The sequence below is a fragment of the Pezoporus occidentalis genome, unplaced genomic scaffold (assembly GCF_034315485.1).
Source record: "Pezoporus occidentalis ecotype Australia unplaced genomic scaffold, CSIRO_AGI_Poc_V1 ctg130, whole genome shotgun sequence".
NCBI lineage: Eukaryota > Metazoa > Chordata > Aves > Psittaciformes > Psittacidae > Pezoporus > Pezoporus occidentalis.
Genome location: NW_026913104.1, coordinates 1,098,306 through 1,113,462, shown reverse-complemented (window position 1 = coordinate 1,113,462; position 15,157 = coordinate 1,098,306). Strand labels below are relative to the sequence as shown.

General features: G+C 51.2%; 2 protein-coding genes across 7 annotated transcripts; both read left to right on the top strand.

Moving 5' to 3' along the window:
• The first annotated feature begins 13 nt into the window (after positions 1-13).
• On the top strand, positions 14-6,942 carry MPZL3 (myelin protein zero like 3). The gene is made up of 6 exons (XM_062608641.1): positions 14-158; positions 878-1,044; positions 2,028-2,238; positions 2,859-3,024; positions 3,831-3,894; positions 5,792-6,942. Exons 1-6 carry the CDS (start codon positions 98-100, stop codon positions 5,816-5,818), a joined length of 696 nt encoding a protein of 231 aa, XP_062464625.1. The 5' UTR covers positions 14-97; the 3' UTR covers positions 5,819-6,942.
• Positions 6,943-8,237: 1,295 nt separating this feature from the next.
• LOC134158569 (junctional adhesion molecule-like) lies at positions 8,238-14,214 on the top strand. 6 transcript variants are annotated; one of them, XM_062608639.1, is made up of 8 exons: positions 8,238-8,485; positions 10,326-10,374; positions 11,665-11,828; positions 12,189-12,417; positions 12,560-12,689; positions 13,059-13,119; positions 13,326-13,421; positions 13,630-14,214. In XM_062608639.1, the coding sequence occupies exons 2-8, from the start codon at positions 10,332-10,334 to the stop codon at positions 13,789-13,791; spliced, it is 885 nt and encodes a 294-aa protein (XP_062464623.1). In that variant the 5' UTR covers positions 8,238-8,485; positions 10,326-10,331; the 3' UTR covers positions 13,792-14,214. The 6 variants fall into 6 exon arrangements, with proteins under 6 accessions (XP_062464623.1, XP_062464622.1, XP_062464624.1 ...); XM_062608638.1 differs by having other exon boundaries at positions 8,241-8,485; positions 10,174-10,374; XM_062608640.1 differs by having other exon boundaries at positions 8,243-8,485; positions 10,174-10,381.
• Positions 14,215-15,157: the final 943 nt, after the last annotated feature.

The following is a 15,157-nucleotide window of genomic DNA, read 5'->3' as shown; positions in this document are numbered from 1 at the left end:
TCGCCATGGCGACCCGGGGCCGCCATCTTGGGCTGTCTCCGCCCTCACCTGCGCAGCGCAGGTGAGCAGCCATATTGCGGCCCAGAGCGGAGCCGGGATGCGGTGCGGCGAGGCGGGCGGTGGCTTCCTCCTTCCGCGGGGAGCCCTGCTGCTGCTCGGTAACGGCGCGCTGCGGGACGGGACGGGACGGGACGGGACGGGATCGGGTCTGATCGGGGGGAGCCGGCTCCGGGAGCGGCGGGCCCCGCAGGGAGGATGGTCAGCGGGGACGGGATGCGCTCGGAGGCTCCGGGAAGAGCCGTGCCGGAGCTGGGTGCGGCCGCGAAGCGCTGCGGGCCCCGGGGCCGCTGCGGAGCGGGGAGCGCTGGAAAGGGCAGGAGAACCGTGGGGGGAGCGAAGCCGCTGAGCAGGGCAGCGCAGGGCAGGCAGCGTTCAATGGCTCATGCTGCTGTGCCCCAAACGCGGTACCTTTGGCCTTCTCTGCTGTGCTGAGGTCTGGTCACTTTCACTCGGGATTCCAGGGCTTTCGGCTGGTACCGAAAGAAGCGTGAGTTGCCTTGGATTAGTCTAAAGCTGGCACTTGGCGACTCATCAGAGAGCCAGCTGATTCCATTTCTCGGCTCTTCACCACCCCAGATAAGTATCTGCAGGCTTTTAGTGGTGTTTTCCAGATAAATACTGTAATTTGGGCCAGTTCTGATCCCATAGGGAAATAGGTGAGCAGAGCTGTCTGCTTTTCTTTAAATGTCATTATGGGGAGGTAGTCATCACTGGGCTTCCGTCTTTAGGCTGCTTGACCTGCACATGCACCAGTGCCTTTGGGACACCATCGCTTCTGACAAGAAGCAAATCCTTGTCTTTTGTGCTTGTTCCACAGGGGCCTGCAGTGCTCTTTCCCTGGAAATAAAAGCCAGTGCTAGCGTGCGAGCTTATGTTGGTGAACAGGTAGCACTGAGATGCTCCTTCAAATCCAGTTTTCCCATCGCTGAGAGCCTGACGATAGACTGGACATACCGGCCCGTCACGGGTGGTCAGATGGAGACAGTAAGTGGGACGGCCTCTTTTTGTAGTGGAGACTGACCAGGCCTCTGTGCATAATGAGATTCTGAACATACTTGTTCTGTTTGCTGTGCTGCTTCATCCCTTTGGGTTTGGGACTGTCACTGTCACCTTCTTTCCCTTGTGAAATTGCTTTAGTGTTCTTTTGGTGAAAAATACTCTGCATATATGCATAATAGCATAATGATGATAAAGTAGATGAGGTTTGGGTGTTGACACCAGGGCTGTGTTGTGCACTGTAGCTATGTATAGAATAGAGTGTAAAGCATTTGATCGGAAGCTTTCTTGAAGGCAGCTGGACCCTTGTAGCTCTGTCATGCAGGCTATGGCTGATATTTCTTGGAGTGGCAAGCACATGTGAGTGGTGACAGTCTGAAGACGGTGATGATGACAGCCTCTAAAGTTTGAGGGCTTCTGCTTGCTGTTTTGTGAGCAGCAGTTTGAAACTTGAGTCTGAAAGCTCGCTGAAAATCTCTTCTTCAAGGTGGAAACAGAAAATGCACATCTTTACAGATGATCGGTGCCTTCTGTTGCCTGAAGAGTTTGAACTCTTAGGAGTATCCTTCTGTCTGGAACAATAGGGTGCTTCTTCTGTCAAGTGATGTCTGCTAAGCCTCTACTCATAAGACAGCAAGAGCAAAAGTGCAAGAAGCAAGCCTTCAAGAACTGCTGTGTTCTGTGTTGTATGAGGCAAGAAGCTCACTCTGCTTCTCAACTGAAGATCTGCAGAAGGGAAAAAGTTGGTTAGAATGGTGATGGTGACAGAGAGCTGAGGCTGGTAGATAAAAGCATTGGAGATGTAATGAAATGAGGCTGACTCAGAGTTATCATATGAGAACTTGACAAGGTCTCCTATACAAGAAGTGTTATTTCTCACTTTTAATATGTGTTCATTTCTGTTTGCAATCCGAAAAGTAGTTTGCTTTGCTTTCTTAGACAAGTGTTTTATTGTCTTTGCCTCCTTTTAGATTTTTCATTATCAGTCTGTTCCATACCCAACAACAGTGGGAAAGTTCAAAGACAGGATATCCTGGGTTGGGAATGTTGCCAAGGGCGATGCTTCCATTGCTATTGAAAGCCCATCAATGAGTGACAATGGGACGTTCATCTGCAGCGTGAAGAATCCTCCGGATGTGTACCATAACATTCCCCAAACGACCCTGGTAGTTACTGAGAGAGGTAAGGCTCCATGTCAGTGGCATGTCCTCATCCAGGTGCTACAGCTGCATTGCGGCTTTGTCAGGCTCTTGGAAGTCTGAGCATCACTCATGAAACAAGTTCCCTGGAGTTCCACATTAGAATTTCAGCAAGAGTTACCTCACCCCATCTTTCTGAGCCACAGACATTGAAAACTAGTGCATTTATTGGGGCAGGAAGGGACTGAGGGAGCTGTGATGGTAAAAGAAATCAAAAGCGTGCAATTGTTCAGGAGTTCGGCTCTCTGCATACTGCAGCAGTAGAACAAGTTTAATACTGGTCTAAAAATAAGAGTCGCATCACAAGTGCTGATTCTTAATGTTACTTAATTTCCTCATCTGCCTTGCGTGTGAGACCTGCCCCAATTTTGCAGTTTAGGCACACTGATAGAACTGTGTCGTGACCTGCCTTCCTTTGTAGCTTTCTGCAAATAAAGCACCTGTCTGTGCTGGATGCTTGACAGGAATCCTAGAGATTCAGTGACAAGCTGCTGCAGATCTGTCAGCTCTGTGCTTTGTACTGAAAGCCTCGCAACCTGTGCCATGGATGAACATTTTCCAGAGACTTAAAGGCAGCTGGGCTGCTGTTTGTCTTTTCTGCAGGCTTCTCCTTCCAGCTAACTTCAGCGGTGCTGCTGTCCATTTTAGTGTTTCTCCCTTCCATCATTGTGGTTGTTCTGCTGCTGGTAAGGATGGGAAGAAAATTTGCAGTGCAAAAGGAGAAAAAAAAGCCTGGCTATAAGAAATCCTCCATCGAAGTGTCTGATGAGTAAGTTTTCCTGCATCCTAAAACCTGTATTTCCACTCTGGCTTGTTGACACTGGCCAAAGGACAGTTTCTCCACTGTCCTTTGTTCTATAAGCTCTCAGCATCTGCAGGTCAGTCACTGAAACCTACTTCTCCACTAGCATGACTTGGCCAGCCTTCAGAAAGCTCTGGAAAATCCCCGTGTTTGAGCATAAACTAAGTGCTGTACATCCCCTTTTTGTGTCATTTCGTGCATGGCCATGGAACTGAAGCAGTTTAATGTTAGACGGTCTTTCACTTCTGTAACTGGATTTATTTCAGTCTGAATCAGCAAGATACTTTGCTTATGTCGGCTTTTTTTGGTGTGAAATACCCATAAACAACAAACCAAACTGAATGATGCTAACTGGTTCTCCTCTGATGGCTTGAGCAGAGATGCTAGGTACTGAATGAGCCTTGGAGGCTGAATTCCCTTCTGAAGTGCAGAGGGTTCTGTTCTGGAAAGGTTCAGGATTGAGAACAATCAGGTGATGTGCCTACTGCTGGAGCCATACCTGTTTTGCAATGAATTCAGTACTACAAGTTCTTGCAGAATGGGGTTTTTAATCTAATGTTCTGATTAGTGTTGTGAGATTTGCCAGATGGCAGCTCTTGTGTCCTTCATAGCACTTCAGTGACATATCTGCCTTCAGAGTAAGGGACCTGATCTTTGTTCTTTTTAGTTTTGCTGGGCAGAGTTAAAATGTGGTAGAACTAGAACTGACAGTCCACAGGACTTAGTATGTGTGTTGGGGGAAAGTCCAGCCTAATCCTGTGGTTTTTCTGCAGGTCTGAACATACAGGGACAGGCACCTGCTTGGGGAAACTCGGGGACCGGTGTCTGAACTGTGTGGTAAGTGAAAGCTGGTTTTCTCATAACTGGCTTTTGTCAACTTCGGGGCTCATAAGAGGTGCTGAGAGCAGCAGACAGAGCTTGTCATAACACCTCTGGATGTCAAAGAAGTGTCCCCAGATGACTAGGCGCAGAAGCTGCTCACACTGTGTTACTGGCAGGGGAAGTTGTCTTGAGAGCCACCAAGTTGGTTTTTCATTTGTCTCTGTTGAAATCAAAGCTGATACTTGAAGATGAAAAATGAGAACTTGAAGTGCTAGCTACTGTGTTGTGTAGTTTCTTTCAAGGCTCTGCAAAACTAGTTGGGATTTGCCAGTGCTGAGGTGAGGAGTGGAGGCATAGATCCCTCAATCCACTCTGTTTCTTGTAAAGATGGTAGTGTGTAACCTTGCTCTTTAGACTGGTTTTGTCACAAGGGAATCATGCTAAGCTCTTGATTTGTTTGTTTCATGAAGTGGTGGTTGTTTTCTTGCTACCCTGTCAGCAAGCTTCTGATGATCAGATGTCTTGTGTTGAAACTACTGAATGTGTTTGCCACCTGCTGTACTTGCTTTGTAAAATGGGCCTCAAGTTCTGTGTGCTGGCATTAGCAGCCGCAGCCATAACTGTGGCACATTCCAGAGTAAGCTCATTAATATGCCTAACTTGAGGGTGGTTTTGTTTTTCCCCTGATGTCCTATGGAGCCAGCTTACCTCAGTCACACGTTTACCTGTTTTATACATGGTCTGGAAGTATGTTAAGGAGGATTTAAATGTGTTGCTTGATGCACTATTATAATGCCAGTGATTTCAAGTGTACTAAATTCATGAGCCTTCAGACAAGTGTGTGCTGATGGTTTCTGTGCTTCATTAGATACAGAATAAGAAATGAGCAGTTATGCAAGTTACATGTGAAATGTTTGCAGTTCTGCATAAGACACAACAGTTACAACTCAGCAGTATTGGGAGCAAGAGTTTTAGGAGGTGCAGAAAGCAGAAAAAGCCATGGGACATGGAAAGGCTGCTGCAAGTGCAATGCTGGGCAGCAGGGAGGCACCACTGCTCCCCTTTGGGGGAGATGGGGAAGGATGGGAGGCCCACTTTGAAGAAACACATGGTTCAGACAGTTGGAGGTTTTAGAAATTGAAAAATGTCTTCTTATCCTTTGAGAGAAGGCAAATTTGAATGTTAAAGTCCTGCTGCTTTCATGCTGGGTGTTTTGTTATCTGTTTGACACTTTGCTCTCTGATACCAAAATACTTGGCTTACCAAGAACATCCTGTCTCGCTCCCTTTAATGATTCAATACTTTTGAGTTCTCTGCCCTGTACCTTTTCATGCTTTATGTGTTGCCAAATAATTAAAATTGCAAAGCCAGTGCAAATCTGTTTGGACTGGAAATGGCTGGCAAGTTAGTGAGTTTTCCCTTACAAAGAAGCTGTTACCTTTGAGTTTCTTTCAAGCTGAGAGCTGCAGAGCTGGATGGTGGGGACACCATCAAATGATTACTGTGGTTAAAAGATGAGACAATGGGGATCTGAAAGTGTGTCATTTGTTGTAGCTGAAAAACAACAACTGGACTTTCTTCATAGGGGTTGGAGGTGCTTTTTCAGGAGATGGCTGTCTGCACTTTGTGGTTTGTCTTTTGCTTGAGCTTTAGTTGCTACTTCTCTTAAAACACACTGTGCGTGTTGGTTATGCTGTGGCAATTTGGCTGTGTATCTGTGGTAAGTCAAACAGATTTAGCTGCAAGTGCTTAGAGACTACAAGTTCTAAGGTTTATTGAAGCACAGCAGCATCTTGGAAAGCATTTAAGCTCTTGTCAGAAGCCCAGCAGACTCAAAATCTTGTCAAACTCATAAAGCGGTTCATGTCTTCCTATACAGACTCAATTTCTCTCTCCCATTCTTCCTGTGTAGGACACGGATGAGGAGGATCCATACTGATGAAAGTCTAAAGCTATGGGTAAAGAACAAAATGACAGCACTGAAAATCATGGCTAGATGAGTACGAAGGCTGCTGGATAACCAGTGCAGATTGAAGGACCTGCTCTAATCTTTGTAGATTGGAAGAATAATGCCGATGGGATAGTTCACTTTAAGCACAAAACAATGATTTTTGACATCTTTCTGATTTAGTGGAAAACCAAAACTCTTTTAACCTCATTTCTCCAGTGCCTGCAGAAACCTTGGTGCCTACAGCTGTACAGCCTGTTCCCTACCAGCAGCCTGCCAATGCAGTTTCTCAGTTTACTTGCAGATTCGCTGCCTTTATTATTGTGACATCCCTCCTTTCCTGTGCCCTTGAATCTGAATTGCCTGAAGCACAGGCTGCTCCAGACTGCTGTCAGCTCTCTAAGGTGATAATCATTGGACATTGACAACAATTTCTTCTCCATTTTTGGGGAAGTATTTGCTAAGGATTGAAAACAGTCTTAAGTTGGTACCTGGCGTCCTTTGTCTTGGAGCAAGAGAACCTGCTGCTTTTAACTGTTTCTTGGTTTAATATGCCACTGTTTTGTTCCTATTGTTTTCTGATTCTGTTTTTAAGTCACCAGCTGCAAAGTAATGTTACCTTTATATTGTTGAGTTTTCCCTTTCCTTTTTATTTGTGAGTATTTGTCCAGGGCTGCATTAGTAGGTTCATCTCCTACTTGTAGAAGTGAAGCACAATTCATATAATCCAATTTTTAAAAATCAGAAATGCAAATGGGGACTCTGTATCTGGGGAAACATAACCCCATCTACCTCAACCATTGACTGAAGCAATGTCCAAAGGAATCTTCTGTGTTCAGAAGAAGAGACGTGTTCCTCCTCTCTTCTTCTAGGTGCCTTTTGAGGGTAACGGCCAAACATGCATCATTACTGCCCTCTGAGAGAGAGTACGTCCTCTCTCACCAGCCTTCTCCGGTAATGGATCACAGAGAGCAGTGGAATTCATGTCTGCTTAGCACCTAAACAGTTGCTGGTTTCAGCTTCCTTTCTGTATGCGGCATTGGTCAAATAGCCTCCTTTTACATGTGTATTTAAGTTTACTGTTTGTGCCATTACCAATAAATTGCTTTGTTTCATTCTGGGCTGTGGTTTCCTTCATTTGGCTAAATATAGAGAAATATAGTTGAACTCCTAAAACTGCCAGCCTCAGCTGTTGCTTAGCTATAGCGATTGCCAGATGATGATGGGTAAGAGGTGTTTAGGTGACAGATTTACCCCACTAAAGAATATGGACCAAGTCCCCCCTTAGCAGCTCTCTGATGGCTGCCCACTGCAGGTAGGCTGAAGTTCCCGACTGTGGGGCAGGTAACTGTAGAGCCGTGTCTCCAGATCAAGAAATAGATTTTTCTCCTATTATAAACTAACATATGAAAAGCTGTGCTGGGTGATGAGACAGTGTCTCTCCCAGCTGAGACTTTCCTGAGAAAGGATGTTGGTGGGATATGCAGCCTAGGGGAAGTGGCTTTGTTGTTCCACTTTCAGCAGTACTCGAGTTCCCTGTGAACATGAATGACTCTTGTTTTCTGCAGACTGTTTGCCTTCAATTGCACTCCTTTGCAACTGTGGGCTAGATGAAGGGCAAATCATTCTGGTGCAAAGCTAAACTGCCACCTTGAAGCCAAAGAGACTTTCTCTGTTAGCTGTATGGAAGTTGCTCTGTGTACCATTTAACATGCTGATGGAGAACAGTAATTGCTGTGGTACTCCAGAGGAAGAGGAAGGATGAAAAAGCACTTTCAAAGTGATTGGGGTGTGGGTGTGCAGTGGACTGAAAGCAGTCCATGCTCTGTGTTGGGGTTTAATCCCAGCTGGCAGCTAAGTGCCATGTGGCCATTCTGTCCTTCCCCTCAACGGGATGGGGAGGACAATTGGGGGTTAAAAAAGGTACAGCTGTGGCTTGAGATAAGAACTCAGTGCCTGCTAAAACCAGGGCTGTGTCTTGTATGTGGTTCAAAAGGGAGCAGCTGTCTATGGTGTGAAAAGCATGTTGAGAGTGGCTCTTCTGCCCAGAAGATGCCTGCTAACCTGTGGTCCCCAGCAGCACCAGTACCGAGGCATGGCAAAGCCACCCAGTGTTCCCTGCTGCCTATGCCTCACCAGGGCAAGAGCCAGTCTGCAAGCGTAGAGGTTCTTTAACCAGCTCTGGGCCTTAAAAAATGAGCTAAGGGGGAGCACAGGCTGCAAAAGGGTTTCTTGCCAGGATTCTCTCTGCTCTTGACTTCTCATTTAATGACTGATCAGATCTCTTTGCTGCAATGCAAAGCGTGGGACTGAGCCATGTCTTGCACCCCCGAGGTGTCTTCTCCTTACCAAGCTGTGTTCCCATCACTGGTTCTAAGGCGTATGCATCTATAATCCTCCTTGCCTCTCCTAACAGTTCCTTTTGCGTGCTGGTTTGTCAGTACCTCAGTATAGCTCTTAACTTCCTCTTGCAAGTTGAAAGTGACCACCAAAGTGAACCTGAAATAAGAGACTCGGAAATAAAGACTGGCATACAAGATAAATATCTTGCATGCACAACTTCAAAGACGATTCAGCAACTGATCCTTTCAGGTACCCCAAATTAGTTACTGAGGGTTGATTTGTCCAAGAGAAACTGACTGCCCCAAACCACTCCAGGTGAGTACTTTTTGCCATTGTGTTTGTTAGCTGGTTGTTCTTCCTGAGAAGAGAGCTAGGGGAGCGCAGAAGTGCTGAGGATCCAGGTACCTGTACAAAAGTAGGAAACTCTGAAGGCAGTATGGTTTCCGTGTATTCCCCCCCCTCCCCGTCTGTTTAATAGCAACTCTCCTGTGGAAGGATTTGGAGATGTCAGCACTGTGATTTATATAACAGCCTGGGGGAGTGGGTGCTGCCTTCAGCTGGTGCACGCACAGCACCCACTTGCTCTGCGTGTCACAGAGGGGGAACCTGTACAAATGTGTTCCCATATAGGACTGGAATTTATTCTTAGATATAGGGTAATAAATGCAGGAAGGATTGGATGGAAGTAAGGACCAGAGCCTCAGTCACTCAGCTGCAGAGAACTTGTGAAGTTCTGCATGTAGATATCCCAGCGTGCAGCCTGCTGTGTGCTGAGGACTCCTTTTTAAGCTAGCTCCTATTTTGGTCCCTGTGTGGGGGTGATCCTGGGCAAGCGTAGCTCTGCTTGAGCTCTATGGCTTTTGGCAGCATAGCTGGGAAGTAGGAGGCTTTGGCCTGCTGTGCTGGGAGATGCTGCACCCGCTGAGAGCTTTGGAGCTGAGCGTGAGTTTGCTGTGTTTGCAGGTTATGTGTGCACAAGCAAACGGTGCTGGGGCAGAGTTGCAGACAGCACACTCAAACTGCACAGCTCTCCCCTCCAGCCACAAAAAACCAACCCCCAACCAGGTCGTGTTCTTTGCAGAGCAGATTGGAGAGAATTCCAGAAGGCTTTCTGCCACTTTCTGGGATCATGTTTGTGGAAAGGGGAGAGTGATGAAGGGCAGAGGTGGTTTTACATCCCTGACTGCAGGCAGAACACCATGCACTGACTGGAAAGCTGTGGTGACTGTTTTTCAGCCTAGAACACACTGTTGGTCACCCAGCAGCTAATTCTGGCTCTGCAATCCCTATTTGAACCCATCGTAGGGTGTTTCTGAGCTCCCTTTGCTGAGAAAATGCATTTGGAAAGAAAAACGAATCATCAAATGTCTGTGGCCATGTAAAGAGATGGAAGCTTTCTTAGGGGCTCATTCTTTCCCACTGCAGAAGCTGTTCCTGCTGCTCCGTGTGTGTGCATGGAGCTGCACGTCCCCTCTCATCCCCCCTCACTTTTGAACAGGTGTAGCTTTGAATCATGGAGCAGAGGCACAGCAAGCAGGGTACTGACTTTTGCCTCCCTGTGAACCACGTGTGAACACTGGCTGGCATGTTCCTGACAATGACAGCCAGTCCTTCCTAGGGTGCAGGAGACGTCTGCTATGAGTGGAAGGATGATGTTGGCTTTGTTTGGAGAGATGTGCTGCAGGTCATAGCGAATACAGAGACCAAACATGGCACTGGCTGAACACTTCTCACCATGTGCAGCATGCAGTAAGGGGTCTGTGTTGTTAGGACCAAACATCTCTGAGTACGTAGCAGAAGAATCTCCCCGTTGCTCTCTGAGCAGGGTTAAGGTTTACGAACATCTCAGTTCAGATGCGAGACTCGACCCCCAAACCACCGGAAAGATTCATTACTTGGGGGAAACACAAAAGGGTTTCAGGCTGGGCCCTCCCCCCCAGCTTGCTCTCTTCCTTCCCAGGGCTCAGTCTCAAACCAGTGACATCTGTGCTTCACTCACTCAGCTGGGGCTGACCTGAGCATCCAGGCAGCAAACATCATACCCCTGTCTGAGGACCTGAAGGAAGTCTCTTTGTGACTAGGGTCCAGTTGCACGCTGCTGCTCTCCTGCCCCAGGGGAGGCTGATGCATGTGTCACCTCTGCTGCTCTTTCTAGAAGAAGATGAAGGTGTTGCTGAGGCTGACTCTGGCGCTGACATGGCTGGGTAAGCTGTAAGTCACTCTGGTGGGTTTACTGACCTTCTGCCTTTGCTAACAGACCCACAGGTTCCTCTCTTCCTGCAGCGAGAACCTCTTGGGCTCCTGGGTACCAGTGACTCTGGTCTCTGGGTGCTGCGTATTGCCTTCTGCAGAGCTCACATATGTATAGGCTTCAAATTGCAATGGCATCCCTGGACAGAGTCCCGTGCTTATTCTGCCAGGCTCCAAGGCTTTGAAAGAAGTAGAACTGCTTTGTCGAGTCTAAATACAGGGAAAGCTTTCCAAGGTATTGATTTTGGCTCTGCCAGAGGCAACTGGCTCCCTTGGTCTTCTCTGCTGGCAAATATTTGTCATTTTCAGCCCCACAGCTGGTCAAGACCAGAAGAAACCTGTTTGGGAAGCTGTAGCACTTTGCATTTATTATTCACAGGGCATCAGGCAAGCACTTGGTGCTTGGCCAGAGCCCAGCCCTCGGTGGCTTTGCACACACTGAGGACAAAGCCTACCTGCCTGAGCAGCTCCCCATGGAATCAGCTCACCTAGATCCTGGCAAACAAGTGCCGGAGCCTCAGCCGCTCTGCTTGCAGGGTGCTGCCAGGGCAGGCAGGGTTTGTCTTGACAAGCTCCAGTGGCATTTGCTGCCCCGCTTGTTTCCCCTTCCTGCTGCACGCTTTGCAGCCCGACGTGTCGGCATCTGCTTCGTGAGGCTTATATCAGCCCTGTGCTCTTTGATGTTCCTCTGGTTTGTTTTTGTTTCCCTGTTGTCCGGCTGCTGCAGGAGCCCTAACCAGTAGTTACATGGCCAGACAAGTCCAGGCCCAGGTCTGGAGCCTGTGAGCAAGGGGGAAAGAAGCCAAATGGGCAGGTTGTGAAAGAGGAACTGAGCTGCGTGCGGAGCAGTTGAATTGCCCCTGGCCTGGTACGGATGAGAGCGGCACTGGTTCTCCCAGCCCGTGACTCAGTGGAACAGCCCTGCAGCCGCTGCAGGCTCTGGCTCGGAGACGCAGAGGGCTGGGGTTGTGCTTCCCCACTTCCCTTCGCGTGGGGTGTTCAGTGAGCGCAGCAGCCCCTGCTCCGGTGGCTGGGAGGATGTGCTGCCCCGCATCCCGGGCACGCCGAGAGCAGGGGTCAGGGAGAGCCTTTGCCTGCACGGGCAGCAAAGCCTCCCTGTTGCGCTCTGGGCTGGTCGGTGCCGTTAGCCCCAGGCTCACCTGCAGAGGAGATATCTATGAGGACAGGCAGGCTGCATCTGGCCGTCCTCCCTGGACTCATCCTGCTGTCCTTGTCCCTGGCAGAGCGATGCAGCGGGTCAGCTGGATGGGTGTTCATGGAGCCGCAGCTTCGAGCCAGTGCTGGGGACTCTGTGCTGCTGCAGTGCCTCTTCCTAGACCCGCTGGCCAAGGGCTGGACCATGGCCAAAGTGGACTGGCTGCGCCTGGCAGGAGCTGGCACGCACAAGGTGGGTTGGGATCAGGGGATGGGTGCTGGAGCAGGGAATGGGGCAGGGAGAAGGGGAAGGTGAGCAAGGCAGCTTGCAGGAGCTGTGGGGAATGGCCCAGTCCACAAGAGGAATGTTCCCCTGCATGGCAATGGGGACCTCCACCTTTCCCCGTGGCCCTGCACTGCAGGGAACCATGGTGCCTGGTGCTGCGTCCTGCGGCTTTCCAAGAGAGCTGGGAGCAAACTGGGCTCTTGCGCATGGCAAACACTCCATGGGGAGAGGGAGAGAGCATGGACCTGAGGGCTGTCAAGCAGGGAAGGCGGACAGTGCAGTGCCCTTCCACTGCGCTCCTTTCATCCAGCGCTGTCTGTGCCCCAGCAGGAGGAGATGGTGTTTTATTACTACAGCAACCATAGCATCCCTGTGGGCCGTTTTCGGGAGCGGGTGCAGTGGCAGGGGGACGTGTCCCGCTGGGATGGTTCCATCCAGCTGCAGGATGTGCAGGTGAACGACAGCGGCACGTACGTGTGTGAGGTCCGGCTGCTCCAGCGCAGCAGCATCTTCAAGAACCACACGGTGCTGCACGTCAGCCCCACAGAACAGAGAGGTGCGTGCCCTGTGCCTGCTCCCCTCTCCCATCACCCTGCTCAACCCCATGCAGAGGGGCTCTGGAGGCTCTCAGCCCCTGCCACCATGGCTCTGCATCAGGGTCCCTGTGTGTACCATCCCCTGCACTGATGTCTCCCTAGCAGGACGCGGAGCAGCAGGCGCCCAGGATGCTGCAGCCCTAGGAGACACTGGGTCTTGGCCTCTGGCTGTGGGCTGTGGCTGTGTGGCCGTTGTGCTGGCTTTCCTGGCCGGGCTCTGCCTGAGGAAGAGGTACCAACGCTGGCTTTGGGTTTATGGGGCTGAGCAGAGCACCTCCTTGCAGACCTCCTGCACTGTTCTCCCTGGCCAAGCACTATCCTCACTGCCACAAGCAGGGCTGGAGGGAGGGAACTGGAGGGTTCATCTCTGGGGTGTTGCGCTGCCTGCAGTGGGGTGCAGGCTCCTGCTGCCCTCTAGTGCCACACTGCCCTGCCCGGTCCCCCCCTTTGCTACCAGATCTTATGGGTTCCTGACACTCCAACAGCAGGGACAGCCTGGCCAAGGCATGCACATCCCAGTGTACTGGGAGAGGGCAGGCAGGGCAGGAGGAGCAGGCGATGCTTCTTGCTTGAGGTGACAACACCATTGCCTTCCCTCAAGGTCTGCAACCAACATGGCCCTGGAGAGGACTGGGAATGGTGGCAGCAAGAACAGAGCAGAGGTGAGAGCTGGGGCTGAGCTATGTGCAGGGGAGCGTGAGCCTGCCCTCCCTGGGGTGCAGCCACATCCTGCTGTGGTGGGAGGTGGGAGAGGGGGAGTGATGGGGTGCAGAGGGCTGCAGGCCAGCCACCCCCAGTGAGGGATAAGGCAGCCCTCTTGTACTTGGGGGACCACTCGGCCCCAAGCATCCTGATCTCCCTCTCACAGGAAGCACTGTATTCCTCGATCCCTGGAGCTGAGGTACCCAAGGCTGAACAGGGTGCAGGGAAGAAGAAGAGACCTGAGGAGACCTACATAACCATGGTGAGGAGGAGCTGTGGCAGGCATGGGCAGCGAGTGCAGCTGTAGGGCTGATGACCCCCTCATCACTGCCCCCTCTTGCAGGGTGATAGCATCCAGGCCCTGGCCCCTCACTCCCCGCACTACACAGCAGCATCCTCTGCCTCCTGCCCACTCCAAATGGGCCCCATAACTGCAGCAAGTCTCATGCCCTGTCCTTTGCTTCTTGCAGCACCCATCTCGCTTCCAGGAGAACGGTGTCTACGTGGAGCTGGCCAGGAGGGTGATCCCAGCTGAATGGATGAAAGAAGGGAGACAAGGTGATGGACAAGGCAAGGAACCCTACAGCAGACCAGAGGTGACACTTCCCAGGGCTCCAGAGCAGGAGAAATAGCTGTGCTGGGGGATGTAAGCCCTTAGCCAGCAGGTGTGTGCAAGGCATCTCTGTTCCTCTGGGCAGGCAGCGTTCTGCTGCTGTCAGCCCTTCCTCTAACAAGTGGTGCCACTTCACCGTGTGCCCCGTGCCAGAGTCATTGCTGGAGCACATCCCACCCAGGATGCCTGTGGGGACCAGGGAAGCTGCGTCTCTCTGGCTCTCATCTCCTGGTCTCTGGAGGGGGGAACAGTGGGCACAGCCCCCCCACTGTAGCTTTTGATGCTGGTCCATGCAGCTCCGGGTCCCGAGATAACCATGTCTGAGGAGAGCCTGGCAGAGAGGGGATAGGGGCGGTGCAGCAGGAGCAGTGCGGGCATGCCAATGGTATCTTCCAAAGATAATAAAACTCAGGGAGTCTTCCCTGTTCCTGGCTTACTTTTACCTCCTGCTTAATCGTGTGATGTCCAAGTGTGCCAAAAACTGCCTGGCCCAGAGCCTGCGAGCCCCTGCACCCATGTGCAGCCCCACACATGGCACCCATGGCTCTAGCACAGCCAAATGGGCAGCAAAGGGAGTCCCTTTGCCTGGGCTCTGCAGGGGATAGAGGGGGCAGTGGGTCCCCACGTGTGCGTGCCCACATGCATCTCCATGCAGCATCCACTGCTATGGGTGAGCAGCCCTACGTGCACCCTATACCTGCGGCTCGCTGCCCTGGCCGAGGAGCCCGGGACCCCCCCCATGGCCTCCAGGGCAGCGTCTCGGAGGCGCTGGCTCCTCTCTTGCTCTATATATAGATGTTTGACACCTCCAGGTGCCGAGCATGGGACCACCTCCCACCGGCGCTGCGGATGGGAGACTGCAGCGCAGCCTGCTCCGCTGCAGCCCTTGGTTTCACGTTGACACCCTCCTCTCTTTTCCTGCACGATGGGATTACAGGGGGATCCAGCAAACGGGTCTGGGTTTGGGGCATCAGGGGGTTACATATGACCTCTGCTGTCTTTGCAGGGTTATGGGAGCAGAGCAGAGCCGTGTCTGCCTGCCCAGCGCAGTAAGAAATCTGTGCTGTGTGTGCAGTGAGTGTTTGCTGAGCAGGTTTCCTGTGTTCACCCTGGCACTCCTCTAATGCCTTCTCTCCTGGCTGCCCCGTTTCCCCTCCTGAAGCTGGCCAGGTGGTAGAGCACCTCTGCATCCCTCCCCGTTGCCCTCCCCATCGCCCCATCCCTGCCTTCCCAAAGCTCTGGTGCACAGGGGATGAGATGTGCCCTGGCTCCAGGACATCTCTCAACTTTCTACTCACTAATGCTGCAGCAGCAAACCCCACCATCGTGTGTCCCAGGGCACAAGAACAGGGTGGCTGAGCAGCTGCTGTCCCTGGCTTCATGAA

Bases quoted from the DNA above. Each gene is read 5' to 3' on its own strand.
- MPZL3 (XM_062608641.1), top strand. From the start codon at position 98: ATGCGGTGCGGCGAGGCGGGCGGTGGCTTCCTCCTTCCGCGGGGAGCC. The intron at 159-877 runs GTAACGGCGCGC...CTTGTTCCACAG, and splicing joins GGGAGCCCTGCTGCTGCTCG to GGGCCTGCAGTGCTCTTTCC. The intron at 3,895-5,791 runs GTAAGTGAAAGC...CTTCCTGTGTAG, and splicing joins ACCGGTGTCTGAACTGTGTG to GACACGGATGAGGAGGATCC.
- LOC134158569 (XM_062608635.1), top strand. From the start codon at position 11,598: ATGAGGACAGGCAGGCTGCATCTGGCCGTCCTCCCTGGACTCATCCTG. The intron at 12,690-13,058 runs GTACCAACGCTG...CCTTCCCTCAAG, and splicing joins GGGCTCTGCCTGAGGAAGAG to GTCTGCAACCAACATGGCCC. The intron at 13,120-13,325 runs GTGAGAGCTGGG...TCCCTCTCACAG, and splicing joins GCAGCAAGAACAGAGCAGAG to GAAGCACTGTATTCCTCGAT.